The sequence below is a fragment of the Dromaius novaehollandiae genome, chromosome 16 (assembly GCF_036370855.1).
Source record: "Dromaius novaehollandiae isolate bDroNov1 chromosome 16, bDroNov1.hap1, whole genome shotgun sequence".
In the NCBI taxonomy this organism is placed as follows: Eukaryota; Metazoa; Chordata; class Aves; order Casuariiformes; family Dromaiidae; genus Dromaius; species Dromaius novaehollandiae.
Genome location: NC_088113.1, coordinates 21,600,861 through 21,623,306, shown reverse-complemented (window position 1 = coordinate 21,623,306; position 22,446 = coordinate 21,600,861). Strand labels below are relative to the sequence as shown.

At 70.8% G+C, this 22,446-nt stretch overlaps 1 protein-coding gene across 2 annotated transcripts in view; it reads right to left on the bottom strand.

The window, feature by feature from the left end:
* Positions 1–3,062: 3,062 nt before the first annotated feature.
* SLC12A5 (solute carrier family 12 member 5) overlaps positions 3,063–22,446 on the bottom strand; it is a 36,171-nt gene continuing 16,787 nt past the window's right edge. For both annotated transcript variants that reach the window (XM_064521755.1, XM_064521756.1), the window contains exons 2-26: positions 18,797–18,891; positions 17,918–18,049; positions 17,427–17,573; positions 16,589–16,643; positions 15,414–15,544; positions 15,006–15,247; positions 14,721–14,932; positions 12,135–12,302; positions 11,083–11,181; positions 10,818–10,875; positions 10,073–10,247; positions 9,229–9,347; positions 8,713–8,811; positions 8,522–8,641; positions 8,264–8,368; positions 7,275–7,443; positions 6,090–6,285; positions 5,799–5,968; positions 5,584–5,715; positions 5,147–5,254; positions 4,874–4,996; positions 4,604–4,791; positions 4,388–4,402; positions 4,148–4,281; positions 3,063–3,773 (exon numbers count right to left, since the gene is read on the bottom strand). In XM_064521755.1, the coding sequence (XP_064377825.1) occupies positions 3,682–3,773; positions 4,148–4,281; positions 4,388–4,402; positions 4,604–4,791; positions 4,874–4,996; positions 5,147–5,254; positions 5,584–5,715; positions 5,799–5,968; positions 6,090–6,285; positions 7,275–7,443; positions 8,264–8,368; positions 8,522–8,641; positions 8,713–8,811; positions 9,229–9,347; positions 10,073–10,247; positions 10,818–10,875; positions 11,083–11,181; positions 12,135–12,302; positions 14,721–14,932; positions 15,006–15,247; positions 15,414–15,544; positions 16,589–16,643; positions 17,427–17,573; positions 17,918–18,049; positions 18,797–18,891 (3,284 nt within the window). In that variant the 3' untranslated portion in view covers positions 3,063–3,681. The remainder of the gene's footprint in view (positions 3,774–4,147; positions 4,282–4,387; positions 4,403–4,603; positions 4,792–4,873; positions 4,997–5,146; positions 5,255–5,583; positions 5,716–5,798; positions 5,969–6,089; positions 6,286–7,274; positions 7,444–8,263; positions 8,369–8,521; positions 8,642–8,712; positions 8,812–9,228; positions 9,348–10,072; positions 10,248–10,817; positions 10,876–11,082; positions 11,182–12,134; positions 12,303–14,720; positions 14,933–15,005; positions 15,248–15,413; positions 15,545–16,588; positions 16,644–17,426; positions 17,574–17,917; positions 18,050–18,796; positions 18,892–22,446) is intronic.

The window sequence follows — 22,446 nt, the reverse complement described above, 5'->3', positions numbered from 1 at the left end:
GACGTGTCTGCGCATGTGCCGAAAAGGAACTTGCATTTCTACCACAGGAGGACACTGTCTTCACCGAGGTGGAACAGCAGAAGGGTGCTCCACGGGGAAACCAAACGCACAGAGGCCAAGCGTGCAGGGGCAGGGCTGGGTTGTAAACTAACATGCAGTGCCGTCGGCTAAAACTGGCCCTCTCCAGACCAAAGGCAACTGAGAACTTGCTGTGGAAACCAGCACCCTTCTTGCCACAGCCAAATCTGCCTGGCAGGGGCGTTGGGGCAGCCCTGCCTGTGCCTGGAGCTGCACCCCTGCTCCTGCTCGGGAACGGTGGGAGGTCGGACGGTGCTGAGGAGGAATGGGATCGGTCTTGCAGACGCTGGGGAACTGGTGAAGCAGCCCTATCTCAGCAGAGGGGCAGACTCTGGCCTGGCGTCTCAGCACTGCTGGGTACATGGATTTGTCCCCTGGTAACCTGCACGTGCCGTTAAAGGAAGAGCTTTTTGCCTTGCTCTGGCGCTGGCTAGGATGGATGCTGTCTCAGCAGAGACAGGCCACTGGCGGCTGCTGCTGCTGCTTTGGGTAACCCGCTTCTGCGGTCAAGCTCAGTGCTGGTCTGCTCCCTGCGGCAGGGGAGAAGGGGCTCGGGCTTGCTGCCTGCGGGGCAGCCTTCCACGGCTGCAGGATCAGAGCAGCGGCAAGGCAATAGCCGCGTTGTAATTAAAGGGTGACTGCGGGGAGTGGATGGCATCTTTAGAAGAGGCAGAGCAGTTGGCAGCCGTTCCAGGCCAAACAAATGCGATGCCAGCGCGTGAGATGAGTGGGCAGTTTAGTGTGCATGCCTCCCCCGTTCCCTCAGCAGTGCTTCACAGATAATTTTGGGAAGCTGCAAACAGCGTATGAGCGTGGGGGGGGGGGGGGGGAGTGGTGGTGCAGGACCAGCTGCAAGGGGCAGAGCAGCTGAATACTAGCAAATCCTGGCTCCTGTGGGGCTGCCTTTGCCCAAAGCCAAAGGACTTTTCACTTGCAGATGCCTGCCTGCTCTTTTAACGGCTTCCAAGTGGCTGAGGCATGACCGCAGAGCGCTGCTCTGCCCATCTGCTCCATTAATCAGCCCAGAGCGCCTGTGCTGAAACTGTCTCAGCTCACCTTGACACTCACCTCCTGCTAACGCTGAGCTCCCTGGCAGAGAGAGACCAGTCCCTTGGGACTGTCTCCCATGCTAAAGTCTGCGGTACAGGCTGATGCATCCCCGGAGAGAGCTGAGCTGCCGCGGCAGACAGCCCGGCTCTGCTTAGGGCTGCTGGAGAGAGGGGAGGCACTTTGGGAGTGATGGGAACGGGGGAGCAAGGTACAAGCAGGCACAAAAGGGGCTTGGTTTTGGTCTCGGAGTGTGTCCAAGTAGTATCTTAAAGCAAAAAAACAATCCCCCCCGGCAAAACCTGCTGCCTTTTACCCAAGCCGCCCCATAGAGCTCTGTCAGAGCGTGGCGTGAGCGCGAGGGTCAGCGTTGTCCTGCGCAGAGGCAGAGCGCTGCCGAGGGCCTTAGCTTGCGGGAGGGTGGGCGAGCAAGGGGCCGGGTGCTGAACCCTCTCCCAGCAAAGCAGCCCAGCGAGGGCTGCCGGAGCCGGTGCCAGCTGCTGCCACGGGGATGCCCCAGCATCGGCTCCCTCAGTGCCGGCTGCGGGTGGGGCGAGGAGCGGCCTCGGGGGGCTTGGAAAGGAGCAGGAGGGGCAAGCGCCCCAGTCGCGGGGCCAGCTCTGCTGCGGCAGACGCTGCAGGGGACAAACCTGAGCTCTGCCGGGCCAGCTCTGCTGTGGCAGACGCTGCGGGGGACAAACCGCTGCCGCTTCGGGCCAGGCTGGCGCGCAGGAGCCAGCGCTGCCAGGAGAGGGCAACTCTTAGCAGGCTGCACTTCGAGTGGAAGCTCAAATCTGCTGTGAAACAAGTTCAGAAAAGTCTGTAACTTCTTTTCCCTGAAAACTCTTAAGAAGCTAAATTGAGAAGAGAATGAACCGGCGATCTGGCCCTTCCCCGGGGGCTGCCGGTGGCCGGGGAGGCTGCAGCCCTCGCACCGCTCCCAGCGCCGCAGTGCCGACGGACGGGCACCCTCGGCGCGGAGGAGCCGCCGTCGCCTCGCCGTCCCACGGCCTGGTGCTAGCAAAGCCCTGCATCTCTCAGGATAGATATAGATCTCTATATATAGACTTCATCTGGTTCTATTAACATAAATATGATCACTTTAAAAATACACGTACTGTATTATGTACACTATGTACATGGGGCCGGGGCAGGGTGCCGGGGGCTCCCTGGCTGCCCTCAGCACCGCTTCCTGCGTGGTTCCTAGAACCATTCACATTTGTTAAAAGCTCCTCGGTTTCTCTAAAGTGAGAGATGCTCGGGGGGGGGGGGGGGGGTCTGCAGCCGCTGCCGAGGGTAGGGCGTGCGTGGCGGCTGCCGCCGGGGCTCCGCCAGCCCGGGGAGCGGAGGGCCTCGGCTCTGCCCGCGCGGCACCGCGGGGAGCAGGAGGTGCAGGGCTGGGGGTGAGCCCCCCCGCAGCCGCCCCGCCGCAGGGCCCTGCCGGACCCCCGAGCAGGGCTGCACGACCGCCCACGGGACTTTGCGTATGCTGAACCTGTCCGCGCGTCCGGCCTGTCCTGGCAGCCCCAGGGCACTGCCGCGAGCGCCGGGCTGGGGGAGCAGCGAAGCAGCGGGGCGAGGGGAGCGCGGCGGGGTCAGGGCTGGACGCACGCGCGGGGGCCGGGACCAGGGAGCGCACGGGCGGTTTGCACTGCAGGGGAGGCAACTTTGCTGCGCCCAGGCCGCGAGCAAGCACTGGCGCCGGGGCGGGCAGGGGGCTGGCGGCCCCCCCGCGGCTCCCCGCGCCCAGGGAGAGGTTCAGACTCGCACTGCGCATTGCGGGGGCCGGGGGGACCCTGCTCCGGTCCGGACACCCCAGCTCCAAGCAGGGACCGCAGCAGGGCAGAGCCAGCCCGGAGGCAATGGGGAGGGGGACGAGGAGCGCTCCCCCCACCCCGGCCGGGGGCCCGCGGCCCTCCAGCCTCCCGCCCCCTCGGCCCCTGCAAACCGGCGTGGCAGCGTCTCGGCGAGCACGGCCCGGCGCGGGCAGCAGCGACGCGGGGCCCCTCCCGGAGCGACGCGGCCCCAGCGCCCTCCCCGGGCCGGGCGCTGCCGAGGTGGGGAGAGGAGCGTCGGCGAGGAAAGCATGCTGGTGGCCGCTCTCTTCTCCCAGCACCTCTGCGGGAGGCAGGACGCAAGCTTCGGGCGGCAGCAGGGCACGACGGCGTCCGGGCGGGCTCGTCGCGGCAGAGCGAGCGGGGCCGAGCGCCCGTCCCACGCGGGCGGCAGCGCCCGGGCTCCCGGTGCAGCCCTGCCGTGGCTGGGCGGCGTGGCAGCGCTGGCTCCGGCGCTCAGTCCACGGTACACTGTATATATTTATATATAAACAAGGACAGCAGTGCTGTGATGTCGCAATGAGGAACAGCTGCTCTGGTGCTGGATGCTCCCGGAGTATCTGGTGCTGCAGTTCGAATGGAGAGACCAGGGGCACAGCTAAAGCCGGGTGACGTGTCTGCGCACCGCCTGCCATCGGGCCTTCCCTCCTCCCTCCGGGAGCACGGTGCAAGGGCGGCGGGGCGATCGGGGTGCCGACAAACCTCTCTGGCACGCCGCGTCTCAGGAGTAGATGGTGATGACCTCCCGGCCCCCGCCGCGCACCAGCAGCACCCGGTCCAGGTGCTCCGTCAGCACCTCCAGGAACTCCATGTCTGCACCGCCGTCAAGGAGGCACACGGGCCGGAGCGGGGGGCAGGGGCTGCCTGCCCCCGGGACGGGGAGGTGTGGGACGCGGGGCCGGCGGGGAGCTCCGAGCTGACGGGGGGGTCATGCACGGGCCGGGAGAGCAGGGTCCGCTCTGCGCGAAGGGGGCTGAGCCCGTCCTGGGGGAGCAGCGATCCCCGCGCCGCTGCCCGAGGCACCCGTGCACCCCGTGCATGCCGGTGCCATCGCGCACGGCCCCACCGCCGGGCTCCGGTGCCGGAGCAGCACCCTGCGGCGTGCGCGAGCTCCTCCGGCCTCGGGGGCTCCGCGGCCCCCAGCCCCCCGCGAGGTCCCCACCAGCCCGCCGGCGCGGGAAGGATACAGTTCTCATCCCCCTTGCGGTTGCGGGGCGGCCCCGGCATGTTGAGCAGGACCAGCTTGGCGTCCTGGGACTTCTTCACGATGACCTCGTTGAGCTTCACGGCCGTGTGCATCCTCCGCACGTTGGACTGATTCCTGGGGGGGGGGACAGCACGTGTCAGCAGGGGCCGGGTGCAGCCTGCGCGGCCCCCCTGGGCCCCCCGGGACCCAGCTCATGGCCCCGTGCCGAGCCCCCACTTACAGGTTCTCCCACTCGCTGCCAGGAGCGACGGCGGCCAGGAGAGAAAGAGAGAGCGGAGGTGAGTGCGCAGCCCGTGCCCCCGTCCCGCAGCCCCGCGCCGCCGTGCCCCCCCGCCCCGCCAGCCCCCGCGGCCGCCCCGACGCTCCCCGGCTCTCCCGGCCGCCGGCCCTCGTGTGCCGAGCAGGGTGGGACGGGTGGCAGCACGCAGGGCCCTACGGCTTCATGTTGAAGAAGTCCTTGATGCCCTCGGGGCTGACGGGGCTCTTGCTCTTGTTCTTCTCGGCGACGGACTTCTCCTTGGTCCAGGTGAGATGCACCTTCTCCGGGGCCGTCTCCCCCTCGTCGCCGGGGGACTGGGAGCTGCTGGAGAAGGCGGTGGCGTTTTTGTCGTGGATGAGCTGGACCTGCGGCAGAGGAGGCGGGCGACAGTGTGCAGGGCCGGGGCCGGCAGACCGGGCCCGGGACCCGCCTCGCGCGGGGCCTTACCTCCTCCTCCGGCTTCTCCTCGCCGTCGCCGACCTGCTCCTCGGGGACGCTCAGGCGCAGGCGCGTGTTGGCCGGGTTTTTGCGCCGGATGGAGCCGCGGGACTCGTCCGTGATGCTCTGGATCTGCGTGGGGATGGGGTTGGCGAGGGCAGGGGCCGAGCCGGGCACAGCCGCCCAGACCGCGGGCACAGGGGAGCCCCGGCCCCACGGCACCTCTGCCTGCGCCCGGCAGGCTCCATGCACGGAGGGGCAGGATCCCACCGGCGGCCTTACCTCCCGCTCCCGCTCGTTCTTGGTGAGGTGCATTTGCTTGAGGATCTGGGAGCGCTGCTCCATCACCAGGGTCTTCTCGTAGGTGTAGGCAGAGATGTCGCTCTCGTGCTGCAGGACGGGGGACGTGAGGCACCGCGGGGCCTGGCTGGCAGCTCCCCTGCTCCCCAGCCTGGCCTGGATGTCCCCGCAGCTCTGCATTGCCCCATGTGTCCCCACAGTCCTGCATGTCCCCATGGTGCTGCATGTCCCCACAGCCCAGCATGCCCCCATAGTGTTGCATGTCCCCCAGCACTGTCCTCATGGTGCAGCATGTCCCCACAGCCCAACATGTCCCTGCAGCCCTGTGTCCCCCACGGTGCTGCATGTCCCCATGGCAGGGCTTGACCAGCTCTCCTGCGTCCCAGCGCAGAGCACCGCGCCGCCGTCCTGGCCCTCACCATCTCCACCACCTCCACCTCCGCGGTGATGCGCAGGTGGTACAGGAACGTCGTCAGGTCCTTCTTCATCTGGATGCTGTTGTCGTCCATCTGCGCCACCGTGAAGATGCGCATCTTGCACTTGCGCCAGACCTGCGAGGGAGCGAGGTGTGGGCACGGCGCGGTGGGGCCTGGCCCCGGGTCGCCTGGCCCCCGGCCCGTGGTGCCAGAGCTACCTTGTGGTGCCGCAGGAGGAAGGGCAGCAGCATGAGCATCCCCCCGTCGTGGACGATCCACCAGACGTCAATGTGGCCCTCGGAGAAGCGCTCCTGGTTGCCCGGGAACATGGCGACGTTCTTGGCCACCAGCAGGGCCAGGTGCCCGGCCGTGGTCTCTCGCACCAGCTCTGGAGGGGGAAGGGGCCGCGTCGGCTGGGAACGGTGGGGGCCGGGCACAGCCGGGGCGCCGCAGGCAGGGGGTGGTCCGGCCCCCCCCCCCCCCCCCCGGCCCGGCTCGGCGGTCCCTACCGATGAAGTTCCGCCAGGTCTGGTGGTCCTCCTCCTGGCGCCAGCCGCGGGGCCAGCCCACGAGCACCGTGTTGTGCTGCAGCCCGCCCAGCCCGCTGGACTGGATGAGGTGCGACATGCCGTCCCGCAGGTTGGAGGAGATCACCACCTGGCAGAAGCCCTTCACCTTCTCCGCCTCCATCAGCCGCCGGATGGACTGGCAGCGGGAGGGAGCGGACAGTCAGCGGCGGCGGACACCGGCCCCAGCACGGGCACCCGCCGGAGCTGCACCCTGCCAGGCGGGCGCAAGGGGCTTCTGCAGGGAGAAGGGGCTGCGTGCGGGGTGCGAGATGCTGGGTGCGGGTGCAGCGTGCCGGGTGCGTGCAGCCTGTGGGGTGTGGAATGAGGGGTGCAGGCTGTGGGATGAGGAATGTTTGTGGGACGCAGGCTGTGGGGTGAGGGATGAGGGGCGCAGGCTGTGGGATGTGGGGTGTCAGTGGGGCGCAGGCTGGGGGGTGAGGGATGAGGGGCGCAGGCTGTGGGATGTGGGGTGTCAGTGGGGCGCAGGCTGTGGGGTGACAGATGAGGGGCGCAGGCTGTGGGATGTGGGGTGTCAGTGGGGCGCAGGCTGGGGGGTGACAGATGAGGGGCGCAGGCTGTGGGATGTGGGGTGTCAGTGGGGCGCAGGCTGGGGGGTGTCAGTGGGGCGCAGGCTGGGGGGTGAGGGATGAGGGGCGCAGGCTGTGGGATGTGGGGTGTCAGTGGGGCGCAGGCTGTGGGATGTGGGGTGTCAGTGGGGCGCAGGCTGGGGGGTGCGGGACGCAGCGGGGCGCCGGGCTCGGCGGCGGGAGGTGTTTTCGGGCCGGGCTGGCGCGGCCGGGAGCGGCGCCGCGCGGGGCGTCCCCGTGCCAGGGCGGCAATTAGCGTTATTTACTGGAGAAATTACAGCGTGTCTGCGCGGGAGAGGAACTGTTTGCTCGCGAGGGCTTAATCTCATTAACGCGCCGCCCGGCTGGCGCGGGGGGGCCGCCCCCCCGCTCGCCCCCCCCCCCCCAGCAGCTCGCCGCGAGGCCGCGGTGGTGGCCGCGGGGCCGCCGCGGCTCCGGGGCTGCAGCCAGGGCGCGGCTCCCCGCCGGTGCACCGTGCCACCGAGCCGTGCCGAGCCGTGCCGAGCCGCGGCCGGCCGGGAGCCGGGCCGGGCCTCACCTCCTCGGCTCGCTGCGCCTGCGGGTGGTTGTCCAGGAAGGTCCCTTCCAGCACAGAGGCCACGATGGTGAGGCCCTTGCCGGCTTTGAGCTGCGAAGTGAAGGACAGGAGCTGGGGGTGCACGACGTTCTGCTCCTGATCCGCGCGCACCAGAACCAGCAGCTGGGGCCTGCAAGGAAGGGCCTGCAGTCAGAGCCGCGCGGTGCCCGGACCCGCGTGGCCCTGCGCCCCGTTCCCGTCCACCCGCGTGGCCCCGGTCCCCAGCACCCCGGTGCCCACACCCGCGTGGCCCTGCGCCCCGTTCCCGTCCACCCGCGTGGCCCCGGTCCCCAGCACCCCGGTGCCCACACCCGCGTGGCCCTGCGCCCCGTTCCCGTCCACCCGCGTGGCCCCGGTCCCCAGCACCCCGGTGCCCACACCCGCGTGGCCCTGCGCCCCGTTCCCACCCACCCGCGTGGCCCCGGTCCCCAGCACCCCAGTGCCCACACCCGCGTGGCCCTGTGCCCTGTTCCCACCCACCCGCGTGGCCCCGGTCCCCAGCACCCCGGTGCCCACACCCGCGTGGCCCTGCGCCCCGTTCCCGTCCACCCGCGTGGCCCCGGTCCCCAGCACCCCGGTGCCCACACCCGCGTGGCCCTGCGCCCCGTTCCCGTCCACCCGCGTGGCCCCGGTCCCCAGCACCCCGGTGCCCACACCCGCGTGGCCCTGCGCCCCGTTCCCGTCCACCCGCGTGGCCCCGGTCCCCAGCACCCCGGTGCCCACACCCGCGTGGCCCCATTCCCCCACGCCCCGGACCCCTGCGTGCATGTAGTGCCAGACCCCAGCACCCCGGTCCCCTGCCCCCTGGTCCCCTGCACCCCCCGCAGCCCCATGCCCCCGCCTGCCCCCCGCCCCCGGCCGTGCCGCTCGCCCGGGCACCAGCTCCGTCGGGAGCCGTGCTGGGCCCCGGGGCGCCCCGCGCGTGCACCCCTGCCATCCCCCGGCCTCACCTCCAGTTCTTGGTGTGCGGGGGCCCCTCCTCCAGCCGCAGCAGCGCGTAGCGGGCTGCGCTCAGCGACAGCCCCCGGATCCCGTCGCCCCACTCCTTCTCCGCCCTGCGGGAAAGCAGCGGACGGACAAGTGTCACCGGACGGCCGCGGGGACGAGCAGGGCCACCGGGCCCTGGCACCGCGCCGGGACCCGAGCGCCCAGCGGGACCCCCGGGCGCGGCTCCACGACGCCTCGGCCGCGCTCCCGCAGCGCCTTACCCGCGGTACTCGATGTACTTGTAGATGAGGCCGGCGATGAGCATGGCCACCAGCGCGTAGTACCAGGAGCAGATGAACATCAGCGCCAGGCACAGGCTCATGCCCAGGAAGGAGAGGGTCCTGCGGGAAAGCGCGGTGCCGTCAGCGCCGGCCGGCCCCGGCGCCCGCCCCGGCCCCGGCGCCCCGCTCACCAGTGGTAGTAGCGGAAGCGGGGCCGCCAGTTGGGCGTCCGCAGCAGCGTCTGCACCGCGCACGCCAGGTTGACGAACATGTAGCACATGAGGAAGAACCTGCAGGGAGAGAGGGGCTGAGCCGGGAGCGCCGAGCCACCGGCAGGGCCCGGGGCGGCGGCAGGGCCCCTGCGCGTCCCGGGGCCGGGGGTGGCCGGAGCCGGACCGGCCCGGCTCAGGGGCACCGCGTCCAGCCTTTGCACCGGGTTTTCCCTGGAAACCAGCCCCAGAGAGGGAATGGGGGCCCCGGGAGGAACCGGGGCGCAGAGCAGGCTGCCGCCAAGGAGCGCCGCGGGCGGCGTGGGGCTCGCCTCCTCCGGGGCCGGGGCTGCGGGAGCCGGGAGCGTGCGGACCGCGGGCTCACCGCAGTCCTCGGCGGGGGCAGCGCCCCACGCGCACGGCCCGGGGGGGACACGAGGGGACACGGGGCCCCGCTGCCGCTCGCTGAAGGGGGCGCGGCCCGAGCGCGCTGCCTACATGGACAGGATAGGGGCCACCTCGTCCAGGGACGCGATCAGGATCCCGATCTCACAGATGCAGGCGGTGAGCAGCAGCGCCCACGTGGGCTCCCCGTTGGCTTTGCCGTGGCCGAAGACCTGGGGGCGAGGCAGAGAGGAGAGCGTCGGGGGGCCGCCGAGGCCAGCGCCGCGGGGACCAGGGCCCAGGGCCCGGGAAGGAGCCCGGCTGCACCGCATGGACTTGGTGTCCATGTGCGTGAGCTGCTCCTGGCCGGGGGGCAGCACTGGGGGCTGGGGGAGGGTCCCCAGCACGCCGTCCCTGCTCTCCCGCTGGGCTGGAGGATGCACCGGCGTGGGGCGAGCGGGTGGGGCGGGGCTGAGGGGACGGCCCGGTGCCCCCCGGGAGCCGGGGGTGCATGTCTGGATGCGTGTCTGGATGCGTGTCTGGATGCGTGTCCGGGCGCGTGCGCGGATGCGCCGGGCGGGCGGGCTGCGCTCCTCGAGCGAACGCGCAGGATGGGGCTGGCAGGGCGAGGGAGCGAGGTTAAAATTAGCCTGCTCTTCCCTGGGGGGGAGCTGTCGGTTCGGATTTGGAGAGACGAGGCTGCGAAAAACACGTCTTCAGATAGCGGATAAAACATTAAGCGGTGCAGAGGCAGCGGGGGGGAGGGGGATCCCGACCTTTCCCGGGGCTCTCCTCCCCGCAACGTGCCGTGTCCGAACCCGTCCCGGCCGCACCACCCGCTCCCAGCGGGACGAGGGCACACGGGGGGGAGGGCGCTGCGGCGGGGGCCACGCCGGCTTCCCGCGCCCGCACGGCGTCTGCCCCGGGCACCACCCCGGCACGGGCGGGGGCCGCCTACCCGGAGGAAGGGCACGATGCCGTCCCTGGAGATGGCCTGCAGCAGGCGGGGGGCTCCGGTGAGGCTCTGCAGCCCAGCGCCGCAGGTGGAGAAGAAGGAGCCGATGACGATGACCCACGGGGACGGCCACGCCAGCGTGCCGACCACCAGGTTCCCGTTGACGGCTTCGCCGAACCTGCAGGGCACCGGCGTCACCGCGGCCCCGGCGGCCGCTGAGCCCCGTCCCAGTGCCGTCCACGCGCCCCGGGCCTGTCCCGGCCGTCTCCCGCGAGCGAGGGGGCAGGTGGGGCCCGGGGATCCCTATTCCGGTGCCGAGAGGGGCCAACTAAGGCCGCGTGCGACTGGGATGCAGCCTGTGTTGGTGCTGGCAGCCCAGAAGTGTCAGCGCGGCACGCGGCGGGCGGGTGCCCTACATAGGCAGCCCGGCCTGTTGACAAACAAGCGTGACGCAGGCGTCCCGGCTGCCACGGCACCGCGAAACGTGCGGGGGGGGGGCACGGGAGGGTGTAGGGCGCACGAGCCCCCCAAGGGCCTCCAGCCTGTGGGGACCCCCCGGAGCCCGTCCCCATCCTGCCGCGGCAGCCCAGCCCATTCCCATCCCATCCCGTCCCATCCCTCCAGCACCATCGCACCAGCCCAGTTGCTCCCAGCCGCAGCGCCCTCCACCCAGCCTGGCCCCCCCGGAGGGTGTCCCCCCCCCCGGGGCTCCCTGTCCCCCCGGGGCTGGCCCGGAGGGGGCACTCACTTGTCTCGCAGGACCACCCCCTCGATGCACGCCCCAAAGAGCACCACGGAGCTGATGTCTGCCGCACCGTCAAGGAGAGCCCGGACGGTGCAACGCCCCGCGCCCGGCCCTGCCCCGCCGGACTCCGGCCCCGGACGGCAGGCAGAGCCCCCCCCCCCCGCCGGGTGCTGGGACCCCGAGGGCCCTGCTGCCCTCCAGAGCCCTGCTCTGCCCCGCCGCCCCCGGCCATCCTCCGCACCGCCTCAGCCGAGCGCCCCAAGGATACAGACAGCCGAGGTGGTGGCGATGGCCAGGATGGTGCCCGTGGGGATGGACTTCTGCGCGTCGCGCAGGTCTCCCGAGCGGTTGGAGCCAGCCATGATCCCTGCGGAGAGACGGAGGTGCCAGGGGGGCCGCGGCGCCGAGCCCGAGCCCGGGGGTGGCCAGGCGGCTCCGGTCCCTCCCGGCCTGCTCCCCGCATCCCGCCAGCGCTTTCCCACTTGACCCGGAATCCGAGGCTGCTCAAGGATTAGTCTCAAAACTCACTTACAAGACTTGACTCATTAGCCCTTAATTAGCTCAAGCAGGGATAGTAATTGCAGCAGTCAGAGGAAAGAGCCGGGCCCCGGCCGCGCTCTGGGAAGGGGGCGTTGGGCCGGAACGGGAGGGGTGACACCGGCGGCCGTCGCGAGGGACGGGACCCCGGCATCACCCGCGCCCATGGCAGCGGGGACCCACGTGGGCGCCCTGCCGAGCCGGCTGCCGGCGCCAGGGCAAGGCGGCATCCTGCAGCGGGGAGCCGGCTACCTGTGGCTCAGCCGGCGTGATTCATGCAACAGAAATCCCTGTGAAAATCATGACCTGCCAGGAAGGGAGTGCCGGCGGGGGATGCACCGGGGGGGGGGGGGGAATGCACTGGCGGGGGGGGGGGATGCACCAGGAGGCCGTGCTCGGAGCGGTCCTGCTGCCACCGGGACCCTCCCCGCACCCCCCGTCCCGGCGCTGGCGAGCGGCTCCTCCGGGGACGGCGGCATCCCGCCGAGGCCAGGGTGCTGGGAGCCCCGCGTGCGGCGGGCGGCGGGGGGCTCTCCTCCCCCGGGGGGGAGCTATAAATAGGGGAGCCGCTGGCGACGTCAGCGCGGAGGTGGGCTGCGCTGCCAGCTCGGGAGGCTGCGTGGGAGGAACAGGCTGTGATCCGCCCCCGCTGCCGGCGCGGCACCCGGCGAGGAGGGCGGCGGGCGGTGGCGGCAGCACGTGGGCTCGGCGGGCGGCCGCGGCACCGGCACGTGCAGGGCCACGCATGCCCGCGCCCTGCCCCGCGCCGCGCCACGCGCCCACCTGTAACCGAGGGGAAGTAGATGCCGACGAGCAGCGTGAAGTAGGAGGTCATGTCGCTGAAGACGTAGGGCTGGTCCATGTCCACGGGGGTTTCGGGGGGGCTCACGGAGGGCAGACCCCGCTTCTCCACGATGACGCCCTTGGTCAGGTAGGAGCTCCAGAGGTTCTCTGCGAGGGAGCGGGCGGCGTGAGGATGGGCCCGAGCAGCCTGCGCCGCGGGCGGCAGCCGCACAGCTCAGCCCCGAGGCAGCCACGCATGCATTCACTGCTCCCCTGCAGCAGCCGTGGCCCCCAGCCCATCGTGCATGCAGGCACTGCTCCCCTGCAGCAGCCGTGGCCCCCAGCCCATCGTGCATGCAGGCACTGCTCCCCTGCAGCAGCCGTGGCCCCCAGCCCATCGTGCATGCAGGCACTGCTCCCCTGCAGCAGCCGTGGCCCCCAGCCCATCGTGCATGCAGGCACTGCTCCCCTGCAGCAGCCGTGGCCCCCAGCCCATCGTGCATGCATGCACTGCTCCCCTGCAGCAGCTGTGGCCCCCAGCCCATCGTGCATGCACACACTGCTCCCCTGCAGCAGCCGTGGCCCCCAGCCCGTCACGGACGCGCACGGACGCCCGAGCATGGGGACGCTTGCGGGGCTGGTGCACCCAGCCGGGCCGGCGCAGACGGGGCAGCCAGCGCGGGTACGGTCCTGCTGCTGGCACTCTCCCTGGCAAGTTACTGGAGCAGCTGACATGGGATTCCAGCAGCAAATAATTAAGAGGGTAATATAATTAATGCTGATCAACACAGGTTTAGGGAAAGTGGATCGTGTCAAAGTAACTTGATAATGTTTTTGATGGGATTACGAGTTCGGGGCTGATGTAACAGGCTTAGCCACCCTCCACGTGCTGCCTCGGCCGCAGCTCCAAGCGAGAAACTAGAGCAGCAGAAACCAGCCAGCGCTTCCGACACGGCTGCGGAGAGGCCGACAGCCCTCGCCGGGGCACCGCGATGGGGCAGCTGAGCAGGGGCCACACGGGCCCCCGGCACCGACCATCCTTCCCGCAGCAGCACAACGTGTCTGACCGATCCCCGGTGACACACGGGGGCTGGCCCCCCCGCCGAGGCCGAGTCCTTCCAGCTCCGCCACGGCTCATCCGCCGCTGAGGACACATTTCTGCACGCGCAGGGAGATGCAGCAAGAGGCGGGCGCAGCCTGCGGCTGCCCGGCGGGGCCAGGACCCACTCTGCCAGTCCCGCGCCGCTGCCGCGTGGGGTCTGGGCTCTGCTTTGTACGCCCGGGGCGGGAGCGGGAGCGGGAGCATCCGCTGCACCGCGGTCAGCGAGCGCTGGGGCTCGGGGTCCGCGCGGCTCCAGGGGCCGGGCTGCGCCCACAGCCACCGACTCTTTATCTGCCCCATTTGACTTCAGCATGGAAAGTCGTCAAGCGCCTCCTGAACATCAAGCAAACGAGCTCCGCCGAGCTCCCGTTACGAGGCCTGGCAGCCGTAGCCCCAGGAGCCGCGCGGTTAGTGAAGCCTGACCTCCCCTGCCCGGGACCGCGCGGCAGCGGGCCGTGCCGGGGCGATTCCCCACGCGGACGCGACGTGGGGCAGGGAGTGTGTCCCGGCCCCCCCACTGCCCGCCCCACGGCACACGGCCGGCGGCGACGCGTGAGCCCTGCCCAGGCATTGCCAGCTCCTGCCCTGCACCGCAACGGATGGGGACGTGCGCTTCCGAGCTGCGACGCCCGCCCCAGCTGTGGGACTGTCCCCAAACTGCTCCAAACATCTCCCGGCCTGGCCCCGCCATGGACCATCCCTGCAAACGCCCCTGAGCGTGGCAAGAAGCATCATCCACTGCCGCCAGCCGAGCAGCGTGTGCACCAGGCAAATGTACCAGCAACTCGAGAAAAACAGGTCAAAAGTGGCTCCTCCCAGCAAATTCATGAGGTTTCCTGGTGCCCTGGCCACTCTCCAGGCCCGGCTGCGGAATGACTCCTGCTCCCTAATGCATGTATTCCGGCAGCAGATAAGTACCCCCGAGGGGCGATTACTCCTTGCTAAACCTCAGATCAATATCGTGCCTTCCACAGGCCAAGAGGAAACAAAGGGAGGATTTATTCGCCTCCAGCCCTGGAACGTCTTTCGGGCTGCCTTGCTGTGGTCTGACTTGCACCGAACGCGCACAGAGCAGCCGTAACGCTCAGCTCGGTGCTGCAGCTGCAAGACCTCGCTGCCGCCACGGTGCAATGCCAGCGCGCTCACTGCGCTCGAGGGGACCGAGCAGCCCCACGGGAACGTGCAGGGGTGGCAGTGAGGTGGATTTAGCCCTGTGCTCCCCGTCACCCTCGTCAACAGGCCCCAGCACTGACATTCGGCCAAGGCAATCCCTGCCCAGGGAGCGCGGGGCGGCGTGCCGGAGCGGCCGGCTATCCATGCGCAGGAGCTCACACCGCAGCACCGACCCGGAGGGCCCGGACCCCTCCCTGCCTGGCCCCACAGCCGGGGCCACCGTGCAGGCAAGGCCTCCGCGCCCGGCCGTGGCTCCACGGGGGTCTGCGCCGTGCACCCCTCCCCGCCGCGCGCCCCGGCGGTGCGCCCACCTTGGATGAGGCCGCTGGCGGCTCCGGGGATGCCCTCGATCTCGGTGACGTTGTTCATGCTGAAGTACTCGTCGCAGGTGGCGTTGAGGAAGCGGGAGGTGCAGAACAGCTCCCAGAGCTTGGAGCCCACCGTCTCGTTGCCCTCCACCACCAGCTTGGTGCAGATGTCGAAGCCGTGGCGCGACAGGGTCCTGTTGCCCAGGAGGCAGATCCTAGGCAGGGGGAGGTGCTCAGGAGCCTGCCGCAGCCCCGGCCCCGCCGCGGCCCCGGGGACACGGTACTCACGGGAAGCTCGGCGGGTCGAAGGCCGACTTGATGACGCCGGCGTAGATGGCCAGGATGGAGAGGATGACGCAGCCCAGGAAGACCAGGGCAAACTTGTTGACGTACTTGACCCCCACGAACACCACAGTGGCCATGCAGGTGAGCACGCAGGTGCCGTACACACGCATGTTGTTGAGCATCGCCGCCGCCTCCCCGCTGGCGTCCTCCGCCTTGAAGATGGCCATGGCCGGGAAGATGTAGGCCTGGAAGAGAGTCACCTCCTCACTGCCTGGCAAACAGCCTTGCACGGGGGAAGCAGGGAAGAGCCCTGGATGCGGCTGCTCCCACTGCAAGCCGGTCCCAGGCCGGGCAGCCCGGGGGACGCGAGCCCTCGGTACCGCGCGGGGAGCGGAGCGGTGCGGCGCTTACCAGCAGGATCTCAATGGTGCCCAGGATGTACATGGCGCCGGCGAAGGTGGTGCCCAGATAGAAGCAGAGCCCCACGGCCCCGCCGAACTCCGGCCCCAGGGACCGTGAGATCATGTAGTAGGAGCCACCGGCTGCCGGGGAGAGAGCAAGGGGTTGGTCCCAGCCAGGCTCACAAGCTCCCATCTCCGTCCCCGGCACATGGGCCTGCCGGCTCTGCGGGGCATGCCGGAGCACGGTCCTCCAGCACGGAGCAGACGCGGGCCCTGGGGCTCGGCCGCCCCGGCATGCGGAGCCCGGGAGGTGCCGGGCTGGCAGAGGCTTCCCCGGGAGCCCGGCGAGGGTGGCGGGGACACGTGTCCCCTGCAAGCAGAGGCAGGTGCGGGGGCCCCAGGGACAAGGGCCGCGGCCTGCTCCATCCTCCCAGAGGAGCCCTTAGAGCCCGGCAGCAGGGATCAATGGTCCCACCGCGGCAGCAGGATGATAAATAGCTTTAATTACACTCTGCGCGGGGCTGTCAGCGCTGTGCGGGCGCCGGGAGCCCAGCAGCAGGGGCGGCGCAGCTGGGCCCTCTCCCAGCTCCTGGCCACGCCGCCGGGGAAGAGCGCGCACCGCCGAGCGGGGCAGCCCCGGGCGCCCCACGTCCCGCTCCTGCCGCGGAGCGGAGCCAGCACCACGTGGGGACCGGGCCCCGTCCCCGTCCCGCGCAGTGTGGGGCAGCCGGGGGTGGGCAGGACACGCTGCCCCCGCGGCACCCCGGCTCCCCAGCCCCTCCCAGCACCGCTCCCTGCTCTGCCTTGGGGAAGCTGCTCCCCCGCGGCCTCGCCAGTCTGGCGGAGGGTGGAGCCGCGTCTGACGGCTCTCGCTGCCATCTGCACCTTGCAGCTCTGGGGACAGCACGGAGGCTCCGGCTCCAGCTCCGGCTCCGCACCGTCCCGGGGAAACGGGAATCCACGCGGCAGGAGGCCGAGGGGCAGCTCTCCCGGTGACGCCTGCCTTCCCGCGGCACGGCGCGGGGCAGGGACAGCCGTGCAGGATGCCCCCCGGGAAAAGCCCCTTGCTGAGCTTGGTCCTGCCCTTCCGGGGTGCTCAGGAGCCTCCCTGCAAGCCCCCCCCCCCCCCGGGGAAGAGCCCGCTGCCTTTGGCCTAGGGACACAGGGACGCGGCCCTGGCCCTACCTGGCACCACGCCGTTGGTGGCAATCGCGCTCATGGAAATGGCCGTCAGCATCGTCTGCAGGAAGAAATGCAGCATCAGACACGGGGCAGAGCCCCCCCCCCCCCCCCCCCCCCCCCGTGCCCGGGCAGAAGGGAAGGCAGCAGGAGGGGAGCGCTGGGCCCTGGGCAGCGGTGGGATGTGGGGAACCCTGGGACCACGGCAGGACGTGGGGATCCCTGGGGCCACGGTGGGATGCTGGGGGGGCCACAGCGGGATGGGGGGGTCCACGGGGCCACGTCAGGATGGGGGGCTCCCCGGGAGTGCCGGATGGGCGGGGGGTGCCGGTCCAGGCCACGCGGCTGGAGGGGCCGTGAACCCCTCTGAGGGAGCAGCAGTGCTGCGGGGGCAGCGGGGGGTCTCTGGGCCGCCGAGGAGGCCATTGGCGTTTGGCTCCTCCGACCCTCCATGCAGGGCCGTTTTCCTAGAACGGTGGCTGATTGCAGCACCAGTGTGCAGGTCCCAGCGCCCCGGGCACCACCGCTACCCCCCACCCACACTGCAGCTGTGATCTGGGTCACAATTAAAACACCGTTTTACTTTTAATCCCTTTGTGAAGCCAGGAGGTTTTCTCCTCGCAGCTAAATGGGCCAGGAGCTCCCGGCCGTGCAGACGTAGGGGCGGCTGAACACCGGCTCTTAGTGTCCCGAGCTCCGTTGCTCGTCTGCGCGCCCCGGGCAGGCCTGGCCGTTCCCGAGGGCGGCAGAGACCAGCCCGGCTGTCGCATCCCTAACGCAGCGGGAGACCCCAGACCCCGGGACGGGGCCGGCAGGGCCATGACGCCTCGGCCCCTTCACTCACGCAGGAGCAGCAGAGGAAGACCATGCAGAAGGACTCCATGATGCCGGCGATTCCCACCACCCAGGTGAGGCGCAGGAACAGGATCACCCCAAAGATGTTCTGCAGGCAGGGCAGGTAGACGCCCATGAAGGTGCCCATCCGTGGAGCCTGCGGAGGGAACGTGGAGCTGTCGGGGGCTCGTGAGCCCAGCTCAGCTGGCGGGACGGGCTGGGACGGGCAGGGGAGCAGCCGGGGCAAATGCGAGCGGAGCCAGGGTGACCGCTCTGCATGCAGCACGGCCGGGCAGCAGCCGATAGAGGAGCAACGTGTCCTGCTCCTCCTGCAAAGCTCTTCGCAGGGATCCGAGCAACCGGGGACCTGGGCTGAAACCACGCTCCCCACAGGGGCCACAGGACTCGTCCTCCCCCGCAGCCAGTCCACGGGAGCACGGCACCGGGATTGCACATGCACGGGCCAGGAGAGCGGGGCAGGGACCCTCACACTTCCCTCACCTGCACCGGCTTCTTCTTGCCCCCGTCATTGTTCTCGGCCTCCTCGTGCTCCCGGCTGCCCTGCGGCAGGTTGGTGTAGTTGGCCAACCCGCTCAGCAGGGACGAGACCATGGGGCTGGTGTCCATCTCCTCCTGCGGGGAGCAGAGCCGGGGAGGTGAGGGGCAGCCCCAGCAGCCTGGCAGGACCCGCGGACACGCAGGGTCGTGGATGTCCCTCCCAGAGTCCTGCACTGACCCCGCACCAGCCCGGTGTCCCCAGCACGTCACAGAAGTGGGACCGTGGCCCCCCCGGCACCCCTGTCCCGTGCCGGCTGCATGCCCATGCCCTGCCGTCGCCTGGCCCACGGGAAGGTGCCGGTCACAGTTGCACTTTGGAAACAGGAGCACGGGCAAGGCCAGTAATCCAGGGGACAAGGAGTGTCCTGCGTGTCCCACCCACAACCCGGTGGCAATGCCACCCAGGACCTGTCCCCCCACCGCAGCCTGCCCAGCCCGGGCTCCCTGACCGCGGCCAGCGTGGAGGGAGCACCGGGGCTCCCATCGCCCGTGGTCCTTGTCCTCGGCCTCCGTGGCCACCAGCACCCCGCGTCGCGGGCTCGCAGCAGGCGCGGGCAGGTCACAACGCCAGCGGCCGGCTGGGCCCGGGTTTGGCTGCCGCTGCCCAGCACCCCCGGGCTGGTGGCCGTCCCGGGCGGCCCAGGGAACGTGCCGACGCCAGCTCCCGCTTGCTCCCCGCCAGGTACGGTGCAGGGGACGGGGACGGGCGCAGACCCCGGGCACGGCTGCGCTGCCGCAGCCCGGGTTGGGGTGCCATGGGGCGACCACCCAGGGCAGCCCCCTCCCCGGTGACCGCCCGTCCCGTCCCTGCCGCTCGCCTACCTCAAAGAGGGCCATGTTCTTGCCGTCGTACTCTTTGCCCTTCTCCAGGTCCGTGCTGTTGATGAAGGGACTGCTCTCCTTGGGATTGCCATCGCCTGCGGACACAGGCGCAGCGGTGAGCCGGCCAGCCCCTGCCGCTCACGGGCCCTCAGCCCCCGGTTCCCGGTCCCGGCCAGGCCACCGTGCCGGGTGGGCAGGTCTGGTGCTGCGGAGCGAGCAGCTGCCTCCGTGGGGGGCACCGGCAGTGCGGGGGGTCACTCCGTGCTGGAGGGGCCGCAGGGGACCCGCAGGCTGGTGCTCACACCGCTCCCGGGGCCGACGGCGACGGCCCGCCCGCGTCTCGGCACCGGCAGGGACTCAGCGCCGCCTCCCCGCGCGGCACGTGCCGCCCGCGCTGCCCTGACCGTCTGGGCTCACCGAGCGCGGACCGCCGGAGCGCATCCACGCCGCGCCGGTGTCGGGCGAAGCGACTGGTGTGGATCCAGGGGGAACCGGCCCGGCCGGCCCTCCCGGGGGACGGGCCACCAGCAATAACTCATCGGTCCGGGCGCCCTCGGGGCGAGCGTGCCGGGGCTGCCGGCAGCGCACGGCGCTTCCAGCCTGGCAGCGCGAGGTGCTTCCGGGGCTGCCGCCACCGAGGGCGGCTGCGGCTCTGCCCCAGGGCAGCAGATCCGTCTAGAATGGCGCAGCGCTCGCAGATGCGCTGGGAAAGGGCCGCGGCTGCTCGCTGCATTAATGACCTCGCTCGGAAGAAACCGGGAGTCAGGCTTAATAGCAGAGAAAGCAGCAGAGAGCTGCAGAGCAGCAGAAATAAATCAGGGTGGAAATAAAGCAGCAGCTAGCATGGATGCCATCTGAGTGGCGCATTTCTCAGAGCAGTGGCAGAGCCAGGGAACAGTGAAGGAAGGAGGGAAGGGGGCTGGGGGAGGAACGCACGGCGCAGCCCGGCTCGGAAATGCCCACGAGCAGGAAACCAAACGAAACCGCGCTTGACAGAGAGGCTTGGCACGCTGCTCTCCCCTCCGAGCCTCCCCAGAGAGTGAGGCGAGCAGAGTGCCCCGGGGACTGGCCCCCTCCAGACAGCTCCAGGCGCCGCTGGCCCTGGGGTGAGCGGGAATTGCATCGCCTGCTGCATTGCCCTTGCAGCGGCACGGCTGTCGGCTGGGATCTGAGCAGGTCTGAGCTCTGGCGGTTGAATTAAAACCCTGCTTAGCGATCCCTCGGGCCCACGGGCTGGGGGACGCGGTGCCCGCGCTGGCAGCACAGCGCTGGCCCCGCTAGCGCCCGGAGCAGCAGCAAGGGGCCGGCCACCCGCCTCGGCGGCAGCGCAGCCACAACAGCCAGCGAGAGCGGTCACCGCGGCGGGCGTCGAGCGCGGGGGCCACCGCAAGCTGGGGAGGAGGCGGGTGGCCGCCCACAGCGTCCTGGGGCAGCCCGGCACCGCGCTGACCAGGCTCCCTGGAAGACCGCCTGCCTCGCGCTGGTTGACTCACGTTCGGGATCCTTGGAGCCGGTTTGCCTGTGCGAGGCGGTGATTCATCATCTGCAATCTCCTCTGACAGACACGGCGCTCCTGACCGGTCGGGAAGCGAAACCCTGCGCGCTGCAGGTGAGGCCGACCTACGCACGGGCAAACCCTCCGGCTCGGCGCAGCCCATGCCGCCGAGCTGCTGCGGCGCGAAGCAACAGGAGCTGCCGCGGTCCCGGTGCGGGGCAGGGCTGCAGCAGAGCCCCGCCGAGCCGCAGCAGAGCCCCGCCGAGCCGCAGCCGTGCACGGGGCAGGATGGAGCTCGGGGCAGCGGTGCCGGCCTGGACCCACGCGGCTCAGCCCCAGCGGCTGCGGCAGAGGATGCGCGATGGGGGAACCGGGTCGCCGCGGCCCAGCAGCCAGCTCCACCGGCCGGGCGGCTCTTCCCGGAGGAGGGACCACTGCTGGGGCGGCTCACACGGGCATGTCCGCGCCGGGCTGCACCATGGACGCTCGCAGACAAGCGCCGTCTGTGCCCTGCCGGCAACCAGCTAACGCTTTCCGTAAGAGGGGAGCTGTCAGCACGGAGCCAAGCCGCTGTTTTATAGTCCTGCTTTGTTTTAAACGCATTGTATGAAGTACACATTATGTAACGGCCCTGTACACAGGCACGCATCCATCCGGCTCGCCACGCTCAAAACCCACCATCGAGGGCTCTGCAAAAAGCGCAGAAATTCAGTAAACACCGTGCAAATGGGGACTCCACCCCGGCCGACAGCAGGGGATGCCCGGCCCCGCGGCACGGCACAGCACAGTTGCTGCGGGCCAGCGCAGAGCCGGGGCCGGCCGGAGGCCCCGGTGCAGCGGCCGCGGGCGAGCGCTGGGGCGGCAGCGAGGGCAGCGCCGTGGGGCGCCGTGGGGCTGGGGCGCGACGCGGTCCCCGGGGTGGTTCCGCACCGGGGCGGCTGCCGCGCAGGGACCCGCCGGGCGCCTCACCGCGGTACCGGGCCGCCGCCATCACCGGGCTGGTTTCCATGGCGACGGCTCCCGGCGCCAGCGCGGACACGCAGCCCGGCTCCAGCTCTTGTGGCTCTTACATAAGGGCCCGGCTGGGCAGCCCGGCCGCGGGCTCCCGGCTCCCCAGCCCCGCGACGGCCCCGCCGGGCCCCGCCGACCGAAACCGGCCCCGAACGCGCGACGCTGCCGCCAGCCCTGGGCAACAAGTCCTGCGACGCCAGCTCGTGCTGCGCCACGGGTCCAGCCCCGCGGGCACCGCGCCGGCCCAGCGCCTCCACGCAGCGCCTCCGACTCGCGCCGCGCCACGCTGGGCTGCCCCGGGCACGCTGCCCGCTCCGCCCTGCCCCACGGCCGCCCCGGTGCCGGCTGCAACCTGCCCTCGCGCCCCACAGCCTCCGGTGACGGTGCTTTGGGACCACAGGGTCCCCATTGCCCACAGCTGCCCCCGCGCTCCCCCCGGCCCTGCGGCCTGGAAGGAGTTGAGTGCCACGACCGCAGGGTCCCAGGCGACGACGAGCTCGAGGCTCCTGCCCGGACCATTTTGCTGCAGAGGGGCTGGTGCAGCCCTTCCCTGGCAGCTCGTGGCAGGATCTGTGTCCTGCGTGGGCAGAGCTGCACGGGGGAGATGAACCATCCCAGGCAGCGTCCGTCCCGTCCCCCCTGCACCGGTGCAGCCATCACCTCGGCCAGCCCCTGCCTGGAGGCACGGAGGCGGCGATGCCTCCCGGCCGTGGGAACGCGCCTGCCACCGCGGCCACGGGCCCGACGGTCACCCACGCCTGGCAGGGCCTGCCCACGCCTCCGCCACCCCAGCACGGCCCGGGGACGAGCGGCACCGGGCAGAGGCATCGGGGCCCCGGGACGGGCACGGGGCTGGGCTGCACAGCGGCCCGAGGACAGCCCCATCGCGGGCCGGTGGGGAGAGGTGGCCGCAAAAGGAGCAGAGCCGAGCAAGCGCCAGGCTTCGATCCCAGCGCTGAGCCGCCTCCCCCCTCCCCAGGGATCACTCAACATGAATCGGCCTTTTAATTTGCTGCGGCGGTTGGAAGGGCTCGCGGCTGGATTGCTGGCAGGGAAACGACAGCCCCGGTGTGGGTATCGCATAATCCTGCTCGCAGCGGGGTTATCCTCGCACCCCGCGTGCCCTGGGCAGCCCCAGCCCGGC